Source organism: Podarcis melisellensis (assembly GCF_964234715.1).
Source record: "Podarcis melisellensis genome assembly, chromosome: 7".
Classification (NCBI taxonomy): Eukaryota; Metazoa; Chordata; class Lepidosauria; order Squamata; family Lacertidae; genus Podarcis; species Podarcis melisellensis.
In genome coordinates, this window is record NC_138539.1 from 92,105,314 (window position 1) to 92,117,282 (window position 11,969).

At 48.9% G+C, this 11,969-nt stretch overlaps 1 protein-coding gene across 1 annotated transcript; it reads right to left on the reverse strand.

Moving 5' to 3' along the window:
• Positions 1 to 1,259: 1,259 nt before the first annotated feature.
• On the reverse strand, positions 1,260 to 7,813 carry LOC309373557 (uncharacterized protein). Its single transcript, XM_081917870.1, has 2 exons — positions 6,813 to 7,813; positions 1,260 to 2,452 (listed from the first exon to the last, which is right to left on the reverse strand). Exons 1-2 carry the CDS (start codon positions 6,932 to 6,934, stop codon positions 1,387 to 1,389), a joined length of 1,188 nt encoding a protein of 395 aa, XP_081773996.1. The 5' UTR covers positions 6,935 to 7,813; the 3' UTR covers positions 1,260 to 1,386.
• Between the last annotated feature and the right edge of the window lie 4,156 nt (positions 7,814 to 11,969).

Consider the following 11,969-nt stretch of genomic DNA (forward strand, 5'->3'; position numbering starts at 1 on the left):
TTTGTCTTCCATCTGCATAGAAAGAAGAATCTTGAATTTCGCTTATTTCAAAGTCGTGTTCTTTGTTGTTAATGCACATTTACCCAGATATCGCAAAGTGTATGTAATGAGACCAAAATGACAAAAGACCATCTCTTCGAATCCATATGCGTAGAAAGAAGACGAATAAGCATCGAGTAGGCTTCTTTCAATTCGCATGGTGTTTTTGGGGGTGCACCAGAATCACCCTCAACCAAAGTAAAAAGGTTTTTTGGGTTCCAGCTACATAAAAAGAAGAGGATAACGCTCTGATTGGGCTCATTTCAAGTTGGTGATTTTGGGGTTAGAATGCAAATACACCCAAAAATCACAGAGTGAAATGTTTGTTATCAGCCCAAATCACGCATAGGTGTTTTGGTTCGATCTCAATAGAAAGAGGACGAATGCTTGGATTGTTCGTTCGGTGTTTATTGACCCGCAAATAGCAAAGCCTAAACAAAGTAAAACAGGTTCTTTTGGGTTCCATCTGCATAGAAAGAAGAATCTTCAATTTCGCTTATTATCAGCCCCAAACAAGCATAGGTGTTTGGGTTCCATCTCAATAGAAAGAGGACAAATAAAATTGGAGTGTTCTTGCGGTCTTCATTCACCCGCAAATAGCAAAGCGAAGTGTCATAAGCCTAAACAAAGCAAAACAGGTTCTTTTGGGTTGCATCTGCATAGAAAGAAGAATCTTTAATTTCGCTTATTTCAAAGTCGTGTTCTTTGGTGTTAATGCACATTTACCCAGATATCGCAAAGTGTATGTAATGAGACCAAAATGACAAAAGACCATCTCTTCGAATCCATATGCGTAGAAAGAAGACGAATAAGCATCGAGTAGGCTTCTTTCAATTCGCATGGTGTTTTTTGGGGGTGCACCAGAATCACCCTCAACCAAAGTAAAAAGGTTTTTTGGGTTCCAGCTACATAAAAAGAAGATGATAACGCTCTGATTGGGCTCATTTCAAGTTGGTGATTTTGGGGTTAGAATGCAAATACACCCAAAAATCACAGAGTGAAATGTTTGTTATCAGCCCAAATCACGCATAGGTGTTTTGGTTCCATCTCAATAGAAAGAGGACAAATAAAATTGGAGTGTTCTTGCGGTCTTCATTCACCCGCAAATAGCAAAGCGAAGTGTCATAAGCCTAAAAAAAGCAAAACAGGTTCTTTTGGGTTCCATCTGCATAGAAAGAAGAATCTTGAATTTCGCTTATTTCAAAGTCGTGTTCTTTGTTGTTGTCAGAGACTGCCTCCAGGTCCCAGCTCACAGAAGACCAACGCTAGCCAGCGGAACTGTACAAAGTCTTTATTGAAGTTTAGTTCCCATTTTCAAACCCTAGCGTGCATCTCTACGTCTAGACCCTAGACCAGCGAAGCCTCATCTGAGTCTCCGCCCCCTGTACACCAGTTCAACACTCTAGCCTTACTCCACCTTCTGCGTTTCTCCTTCCGCCTCTGGGTCCTACTACCCCCCTGGGTGCCTTCCTTCCTGGACGCTTCGGATGCGGACCCCTCGGACTCCTCCCCCTCTCTTCGGCGGGCTTTGGGACCCGGCTCCCTCTCCGGGCTGCTTATGGCGCCACCCTCTTGTACATTTGAACTTGGCGCGCGCGCGCTGCCCCTGACCTTCCTTTTGACCGTTTCCTCGCTCTCTGATGCAGGCGTGGCTAACCCTGACTCCTGTCCTTCCGCTGACGGAGAGCTGCCTGCTCCCGATGCCTGGGGCTCCTCCCCCCTACTGCTCTCCGGTGGGGAAGCTGGTCCCGATTTCCAGCTGCTGCTCTCTGAGCCCTCTCTGGCCCCTCCCTCCTGGGGTGTTCCCCTTGGCAACCCCCTTGCTCTGATCACGGGAGCCCCTTTCTGTGAATCCTCTGATTCGCTGGAGAGACTTAGAGACCTCGGACGGCTATCATCGCTGACTTCTCCCTCGGATTCCTCTCCCTCGGTCTCTAATTCCTCCCTTCCCTGTCCCTCTGCTCCTGAACCCCTGACATCCATCCCCCCCTCGAAGCCCCCCCTTCCCCCCTCCCCTCCTTCCGGTGTGGGTACTGGGTGCTCCGTCGTAGCGGGGGTGCGTGCAGGATACAGTTCGTCCCCCATGTACTCGTCGACATCTCTCTCCTCTGCTTCCATCTCTCTGTCTCCGTGCTCGAACCCCACGTCTTCCCCCAACACGTCCATGTCCGTCTCGCCCCCCTCCCCCTCTTCGGGTGATCCCAGCCAAGGACCACTCAGCCACTTCCTGCGCCACTGCTCCTCTGGTCGATCGTCCCACCAATAAGAGCTGTCTGAGGCAGACCCCGGTGGCGAACCCACCCGGGAGCTCGGGACTGGGGCCTGTTCTTCGTCCGAGTCGAACCCCTGGAATGTGCTGGCCGAAAGAGTGGTTGTGAAGAGCCAGTCGTCGAAATACTCGGCTGGCATGGGCCTGTGTGGGAAGAGGGCATGAAACTCCTCTTTGAGCAGAGGCTCCTCCAAAGCATAGTCCGTAACCCAGCTGTTCGCAGTGGCCGGGGTACCCTCTCTGGCTAGGAGATATTCTACTCCTTCTTCCCCCCATCTCGAGTCTAAAATCTCTGTGACCTCGTTGATGTGCCCCCTCCTTGGCGACCCCCCCTGTCTGGGCCCTTCTCTGGGCGGGTCCGGTGCTGTGTCTGGCTCCTGAAATCTATGAGGTGCTTTGTAGGGCGTGAGCACTGATCTATGGAACACCGGATGCATCCTGGAACCCTCCGGAAGCGCTAACCGGAAGGCCACTGGATTGACCTGTGCCTGGACTTGGTAAGGTCCTAGCTGCTTATGTCCTAGCTTCTTCTTCGCTAACGATCTGGTCGGCACTGCTTGCGCTGCTAACCAGACCCAGTCTCCCACCTGTATGTCTTCCCCAACTCTTCTGTGTCTGTCTGCCTGCACTTTGTATGCGTGTTTTGCGAGTTCTAACTGCCTCCTGAGCTGTTCGTGGACTTCCTGCAACTCCGACGCTAAGGCTTCCGCTGCCTGTGGCTCCCCCTCCCCCACTCTCTCTAAACTCGGGAAGGTTCTGGGATGCCTCCCGTTGTTGGCAAAGAACGGCGTCACCCCCGTCGACACGTGCTTCGTATTGTTGTAAGCGAACTCAGCGAGTGGCAGGTAGTCCACCCATGTCGTGGGCTGCTGATTGGCGTAGCATCTCAGGTACTGCTGCATGATGGCGTTGACCCTCTCCGCTTGTCCGTTGGTCTGTGGGTGTCTCGCCGACGCCAAATTGACTTTGACGTTCAGAATGCCCATCAGCTTCTGCCAGAAGTTCGAGATGAACTGTCGCCCCCGGTTGGAGAGAATAGATCGTGGCAGACCGTGAACCTTGAACACGTGGTCAATGAACAGTTTGGCGGTCTGCTCTGCCGTGGCTACCTTCGCACACGGAATGAAGTGTGCCATTTTAGTAAACATGTCCACCACCACTAGCACTGCTGTCTTTCCCCTCGAACTGGGCAGATCCGTGACGAAGTCCAGGGCCACCCTCTCCCACGGTTCAGCCGGTGTTTGCAGCGGTTCCAGCAATCCCGCCGGCGGTTTGTGAACTGACTTGGCCCTTTGGCAGGTGTCACATCTCGCGACGTAATCCGCGACTTCCCCCCGCATCTTGGGCCACCAAAAGTCTCTGGCTACTAGTTCGACAGTCTTTTCTTTGCCAAAGTGCCCGGCTGTGGGAGCGTCGTGTAGCTGCTGCAGAACCCTTGCGCGGAGGTCGTCTCCCGGCACGTAGAGTGCTCCCTTGTGGAGGAGCAACCCATCGCGTATCTGGAACTCGTCGGCCCTCGCTGTGCCCCTGTGCACCTCCTCCATCCTGGCCTGTGCGAAGGGGTCTTCCCGCAGCGCTCGACGGACGGCCTCCAGGTCCACGGTTGCCGACGCGCATGCCCACGCTTCCGGTGCGAAAATGTGCTTGGCCGCCGGCGGTGCCGCCTCCTCCAGGTATTGCGGCTTTCTGGACAAAGCATCCGCCATCACGTTGTTGTCGCCCGGAATGTACTCTATCTTAAAGTCGAAGTCCGCGAAGAACTCCGCCCATCTAATGTGTCGCTGGTTGAGGAACCTAGCCGTGCGCCAGTACTCCAGATTCTTGTGGTCCGTGTGGACCTGCACTGTGTGTCTGGCTCCGATAAGGAAGTGCCGCCATGCCTTGAACGCTGCATGGATGGCTAGCAACTCCCTGTCCCAGATGGTATAATTCTGCTCCGACTTGCTGAGCTTCCTCGAGTAGAAGGCGCACGGCCTCCAGTCCCCCTGCTGGTCTTGTTGCAACAGGACAGCTCCCACGGCTCTGTCTGAGGCGTCTGTCTCCACCCTCATGGGTCTGCTGGGATTCACATGCAGCAGCTGCTCCTCTGACGCGAAGAGCCGCTTGAGTCTCTGAAAGGACTGCTCCGCTTGCTCCGTCCAGATGAATTTCTTCTTCTTGGAGCTGAGCGTGTCGGTGATGGCCGCTGTCTGCATGGCAAATCCCTTGATGAACTTGCGGTAAAAGTTGGCAAAGCCGACAAACCGCTGGACTTCCTTCCGATTGCGTGGGCTTTTCCAGTCCAAAACTGCGCTAACCTTGGCGCTGTCCATGGCGAGCCCCTTGTCTGACAGCTTGTAGCCCAGGAAATCCACCTCCGTCACGTCGAACTGGCACTTCTCCAGCTTGGCGTACAGCCTGTGCTCCTTCAGTCTCTGCAGAACTTCCCTGACATCCCTCTCGTGCGCCTCGCGCGATTCTGAAAAAATCAGGATGTCGTCCAGGAAGCATACGCACTTCTTGTAAAGGAGCCCCGCCAGCACATGATGCATAAAGGCTTGGAAAGTGTGAGAGCCATTTTGCAATCCGAAGGGCATAACTCTGTATTCGTAGGTGCCCAGTGGCGTGAACATGGCCGTCTTCCACTCGTCGCCCTCGCGCATGCGAATCAGGTTGTACGCCCCACGTAGATCCAACTTGGTGAAAACGCGTCCTTTCCGCACCGTCGCGAGCAGGTCGTCTATCTTGGGCATGGGGAAAGCTGAGGGCTTGGTTTTCGAGTTTAAGATCCTGAAATCCACCACCAGCCTCCGTTGGGGCGTGTCCCGCTTCTTCACAAAGAATACTGGACTGCCTCCCACCGCTTTCGACTCCCGGATGAACCCACGCTGCAAATTGTGATCTATGAACTCCCTGAGTTCCTGCAGTTCATCCTCAGACATGGAGTACAGTTTCCCCGTTGGCAGCGTCGCCCCCGGCAGGAGGTCAATCTTGCAATCATAGGGTCTGTGAGGAGGTAGCTTGTCCGCCTCCTTCTCGCAGAAAACCTCCAAAAACTCCGCATACTTGTGGGGTACTGCTTGCAGCGTGCCCAACTGTAACTGCGGGTCCTCCTCTTCCTCCTCTGGGCTGGGTATGATGCAGTGTTCTGCACAGTAGGAGGATCCAAACGTTAGTTGGCGCTGGTACCAAGCCAACGCTGGGCTGTGCCTGTGCAGCCAACTCATGCCTAATACTACAGGCGTGTCTGACAGTTGGGTGACATTGAAGCTGATGACCTCCCGGTGATTCCCAATTTGCATCACCATCGGCGGCGTCTGCTGCACCACCTGCCCCCCTAGCAGTTCCCTGCCATCCACCGTGACAACCTTCAGGGGCAGCGTGGCTGGCAGTAAAGCTATGTTGTGTCGTTGAATGAACTCCAGTCCTATAAAGTCTGCATTACTGCCAGAGTCAATTGTGATAGGCACTTCTAAGGTGAGTCCATTGGGCAGCTGGAGCGATGCGGTGAGCTGCACCACTGGTTTGGGCGGGAGGGGGTCTGTGGGCTGCAAAATCTCCGAGGACTTCTTCACTGACTTGTCTGGCTGGGCCCCAGTGCCTCCTATTCCAGCCAGACTTCGTCGTTTCCCTGCTGTGGTTCTCTCTGCTGAGTTGTTTCCAATACTGTCACTGAGGCTGCAGTTTGCTTGCGGAGCCTCTGGGGACACTCTTTCGCCAGATGCTCCTCACTCTCACATATATAGCACTTCCTGTTCCTTCTAGGCAGCTTCGGTTTTACTGCTCCCGGTGTTAAGGCTCTATTAGCTGAGAGAGCCCTAGCACCTCCAATCTCCATCTGCTCTTCGCCCCCTCCCTGTGGAGGCGTGGACTGCGCACGCGCTGTCTCTCTAGACAAGAGGGGGGCACCCTCCCTGGTGTGCGTCCCCAACGTCCTTCTTCTTTGCTCCATGGCCGTTCTTCCTGCCTCACCCCAATCGACAGCGCTCTTTCCACCACTTGCTGAGTGGTTGTGGGTCTCTCTCCCCGTGCCATCTCATCTTTGATCTGTGGGCTCAATCCCTCCAAAAAAAGGTCTCTAACTGGCGGAGAATCCTTATCCCAATTCAGCGCGTTGACCAATGCAAAAAACCTGGAATGATACTGCCTGACGCTGGCTTTCCCTTGTCTTAGCCCAAATATGTCCTTTCTGGCAATATCAATGTCTATGTTTGATAAGAAACAGGAATCCATCGCCTTAATGAATGCATCTGCGCTTTGGAGCGCTGGATCCTTGTCCCTCCACAGATTTCGCAGCCATGCTTTCGCGTCCCCATGCAAATGGGACAGGATGAACCCCACTTTCTCTTGCTCATCTCTAAAGTCTCTCTCCAACAGCTGCAGCGCAAACAGCACGTCTGCTCGGAAATTGGGGTACTGCTGCAAATTCCCATCAAAATGAGATACAATGCTGGCTCCTCTTTTCCCCAACCCAATCCCCTCGGATCTGGGTCCCGGTAGCCCCTGCTTCGCAAGCCCCTCTAACCTGGCTTGAAGATCTCTGCAGGCAGCCGCCGCTTCTTCCTCTCTCTTCCTGGATGCGATTATTTCAGCGCTGAGTTGTGTCACCGCTTCTTGCAGGGAAGCTATTTTCTGTTCTGTAGTCATCTCGCCTGACTTTTGTGAGCTCGCAAGGCACCAGTCTTCTGCCCTCCCTGCCTCGCTCCCGTAGCGATGCTTGAGGCGAAGAAAACCGGTGAAAATTTGGGATGAGGCTTACTGTCAGAGACTGCCTCCAGGTCCCAGCTCACAGAAGACCAACGCTAGCCAGCGGAACTGTACAAAGTCTTTATTGAAGTTTAGTTCCCATTTTCAAACCCTAGCGTGCATCTCTACGTCTAGACCCTAGACCAGCGAAGCCTCATCTGAGTCTCCGCCCCCTGTACACCAGTTCAACACTCTAGCCTTACTCCACCTTCTGCGTTTCTCCTTCCGCCTCTGGGTCCTACTACCCCCCTGGGTGCCTTCCTTCCTGGACGCTTCGGATGTGGACCCCTCGGACTCCTCCCCCTCTCTTCGGCGGGCTTTGGGACCCGGCTCCCTCTCCGGGCTGCTTATGGCGCCACCCTCTTGTACATTTGAACTTGGCGCGCGCGCGCTGCCCCTGACCTTCCTTTTGACCGTTTCCTCGCTCTCTGATGCAGGCGTGGCTAACCCTGACTCCTGTCCTTCCGCTGACGGAGAGCTGCCTGCTCCCGATGCCTGGGGCTCCTCCCCCCTACTGCTCTCCGGTGGGGAAGCTGGTCCCGATTTCCAGCTGCTGCTCTCTGAGCCCTCTCTGGCCCCTCCCTCCTGGGGTGTTCCCCTTGGCAACCCCCTAGCTCTGATCACGGGAGCCCCTTTCTGTGAATCCTCTGATTCGCTGGAGAGACTTAGAGACCTCGGACGGCTATCATCGCTGACTTCTCCCTCGGATTCCTCTCCCTCGGTCTCTAATTCCTCCCTTCCCTGTCCCTCTGCTCCTGAACCCCTGACAGTTGTTAATGCACATTTACCCAGATATCGCAAAGTGTATGTAATGAGACCAAAATGTCAAAAGACCATCTCTTCGAATCCATATGCGTAGAAAGAAGACGAATAAGCATCGAGTAGGCTTCTTTCAATTCGCATGGTGGTTTTTGGGGGTGCACCAGAATCACCCTCAACCAAAGTAAAAAGGTTTTTTGGGTTCCAGCTACATAAAAAGAAGATGATAATGCTCTGATTGGGCTCTTTTCAAGTTGGTGATTTTGGGGTTAGAATGCAAATACACCCAAAAATAACAGAGTGAAATGTTTCTTATCAGCCCAAATCACGCATAGGTGTTTTGGTTCCATCTCAATAGAAAGAGGACAAATAAAATTGGAGTGTTCTTGCGGTCTTCATTCACCCGCAAATAGCAAAGCGAAGTGTCATAAGCTTAAAAAAAGCAAAACAGTTTCTTTTGGGTTCCATCTGCATAGAAAGAAAATTCTTGAATTTCGCTTATTTCAAAGACGTGTGCTTTGGTGTTAATGCCCATTTACCCAGATATCGCAAAGTGTATGTAATGAGACCAAAATGACAAAAGACCGTCTCTTCGCATCCATATGCGTAGAAAGAAGACGAATAAGCATCGAGTAGGCTTATTTCAATTCGCATGGTGTTTTGGGGGGTTGCACCAGAATCACCCTCAACCAAAGTAAAAAGGTTTTTTGGGTTTCAGCTACATAAAAAGAAGAGGATAACGCTCTGATTCGGCCTATTTCAAATTGGTGATTTTGGGGTTAGAATGCACATACACCCAAAAAACAAAGAGTGAAGTGTTTGTTATCAGCCCAAATCACGCATAGGTGTTTTGGTTCGATCTCAATAGAAAGAGGACGAATAAGCTTGGATTGTTCTTTCGGTGTTTATTGACCCGCAAATAGCAAAGCCTAAACAAAGTAAAACAGGTTCTTTTGGGTTCCATCTGCATAGACCATCTCAATAGAAAGAGGACAAATAAAATTGGAGTGTTCTTGCGGTCTTCATTCACCCGCAAATAGCAAAGCGAAGTGTCATAAGCCTAAACAAAGCAAAACAGGTTCTTTTGGGTTCCATCTGCATAGAAAGAAGAATCTTGAATTTCGCTTATTTCAAAGTCGTGTTCTTTGGTGTTAATGCACATTTACCCAATTATCTCAAAGTGTATGTAATGAGACCTAAATGACAAAAGTCCGTCTCTTCGCATCCATATGCGTAGAAAGAAGACGAATAAGCATCGAGTAGGCTTCTTTCAATTCGCATGGTGTTTTTTGGGGGTGCACCAGAATCACATTCAACCAAAGTAAAAAGGTTTTTTGGGTTCCAGCTACATAAAAAGAAGATGATAACGCTCTGATTGGGCTCATTTCAAGTTGGTGATTTTGGGGTTAGAATGCAAATACACCCAAAAATCACAGAGTGAAATGTTTCTTATCAGCCCAAATCACGCATAGGGGTTTTGGTTCCATCTCAATAGAAAGAGGACAAATAAAATTGGAGTGTTCTTGCGGTCTTCATTCACCCGCAAATAGCAAAGCGAAGTCTCATAAGCCTAAAAAAAGCAAAACAGGTTCTTTTGTCTTCCATCTGCATAGAAAGAAGAATCTTGAATTTCGCTTATTTCAAAGTCGTGTTCTTTGTTGTTAATGCACATTTACCCAGATATCGCAAAGTGTATGTAATGAGACCAAAATGACAAAAGACCATCTCTTCGAATCCATATGCGTAGAAAGAAGACGAATAAGCATCGAGTAGGCTTCTTTCAATTCGCATGGTGTTTTTGGGGGTGCACCAGAATCACATTCAACCAAAGTAAAAAGGTTTTTTGGGTTCCAGCTACATAAAAAGAAGATGATAACGCTCTGATTGGGCTCATTTCAAGTTGGTGATTTTGGGGTTAGAATGCAAATACACCCAAAAATCACAGAGTGAAATGTTTCTTATCAGCCCAAATCACGCATAGGGGTTTTGGTTCCATCTCAATAGAAAGAGGACAAATAAAATTGGAGTGTTCTTGCGGTCTTCATTCACCCGCAAATAGCAAAGCGAAGTCTCATAAGCCTAAAAAAAGCAAAACAGGTTCTTTTGTCTTCCATCTGCATAGAAAGAAGAATCTTGAATTTCGCTTATTTCAAAGTCGTGTTCTTTGTTGTTAATGCACATTTACCCAGATATCGCAAAGTGTATGTAATGAGACCAAAATGACAAAAGACCATCTCTTCGAATCCATATGCGTAGAAAGAAGACGAATAAGCATCGAGTAGGCTTCTTTCAATTCGCATGGTGTTTTTGGGGGTGCACCAGAATCACCCTCAACCAAAGTAAAAAGGTTTTTTGGGTTCCAGCTACATAAAAAGAAGAGGATAACGCTCTGATTGGGCTCATTTCAAGTTGGTGATTTTGGGGTTAGAATGCAAATACACCCAAAAATCACAGAGTGAAATGTTTGTTATCAGCCCAAATCACGCATAGGTGTTTTGGTTCGATCTCAATAGAAAGAGGACGAATGCTTGGATTGTTCGTTCGGTGTTTATTGACCCGCAAATAGCAAAGCCTAAACAAAGTAAAACAGGTTCTTTTGGGTTCCATCTGCATAGAAAGAAGAATCTTCAATTTGGCTTATTATCAGCCCCAAACAAGCATAGGTGTTTGGGTTCCATCTCAATAGAAAGAGGACAAATAAAATTGGAGTGTTCTTGCGGTCTTCATTCACCCGCAAATAGCAAAGCGAAGTGTCATAAGCCTAAACAAAGCAAAACAGGTTCTTTTGGGTTGCATCTGCATAGAAAGAAGAATCTTTAATTTCGCTTATTTCAAAGTCGTGTTCTTTGGTGTTAATGCACATTTACCCAGATATCGCAAAGTGTATGTAATGAGACCAAAATGTCAAAAGACCATCTCTTCGAATCCATATGCGTAGAAAGAAGACGAATAAGCATCGAGTAGGCTTCTTTCAATTCGCATGGTGGTTTTTGGGGGTGCACCAGAATCACCCTCAACCAAAGTAAAAAGGTTTTTTGGGTTCCAGCTACATAAAAAAAAGATGATAATGCTCTGATTGGGCTCATTTCAAGTTGGTGATTTTGGGGTTAGAATGCAAATACACCCAAAAATAACAGAGTGAAATGTTTGTTATCAGCCCAAATCACGCATAGGTGTTTTGGTTCCATCTCAATAGAAAGAGGACAAATAAAATTGGAGTGTTCTTGCGGTCTTCATTCACCCGCAAATAGCAAAGCGAAGTGTCATAAGCTTAAAAAAAGCAAAACAGTTTCTTTTGGGTTCCATCTGCATAGAAAGAAAATTCTTGAATTTCGCTTATTTCAAAGACGTGTGCTTTGGTGTTAATGCCCATTTACCCAGATATCGCAAAGTGTATGTAATGAGACCAAAATGACAAAAGACCGTCTCTTCGCATCCATATGCGTAGAAAGAAGACGAATAAGCATCGAGTAGGCTTATTTCAATTCGCATGGTGTTTTTGGGGGTTGCACCAGAATCACCCTCAACCAAAGTAAAAAGGTTTTTTGGGTTTCAGCTACATAAAAAGAAGAGGATAACGCTCTGATTCGGCCTATTTCAAATTGGTGATTTTGGGGTTAGAATGCACATACACCCAAAAAACAAAGAGTGAAGTGTTTGTTATCAGCCCAAATCACGCATAGGTGTTTTGGTTCGATCTCAATAGAAAGAGGACGAATAAGCTTGGATTGTTCTTTCGGTGTTTATTGACCCGCAAATAGCAAAGCCTAAACAAAGTAAAACAGGTTCTTTTGGGTTCCATCTGCATAGACCATCTCAATAGAAAGAGGACAAATAAAATTGGAGTGTTCTTGCGGTCTTCATTCACCCGCAAATAGCAAAGCGAAGTGTCATAAGCCTAAACAAAGCAAAACAGGTTCTTTTGGGTTCCATCTGCATAGAAAGAAGAATCTTGAATTTCGCTTATTTCAAAGTCGTGTTCTTTGGTGTTAATGCACATTTACCCAATTATCTCAAAGTGTATGTAATGAGACCTAAATGACAAAAGTCCGTCTCTTCGCATCCATATGCGTAGAAAGAAGACGAATAAGCATCGAGTAGGCTTCTTTCAATTCGCATGGTGTTTTTGGGGGGTGCACCAGAATCACCCTCAACCAAAGTAAAAAGGTTTTTTGGG

Bases quoted from the DNA above. Each gene is read 5' to 3' on its own strand.
- LOC309373557 (XM_081917870.1), bottom strand. From the start codon at position 6,934: ATGACTACAGAACAGAAAATAGCTTCCCTGCAAGAAGCGGTGACACAA. The intron at 2,453-6,812 runs GTTAGAGGGGCT...CTTCCCACACAG, and splicing joins TGCAGAGATCTTCAAGCCAG to GCCCATGCCAGCCGAGTATT.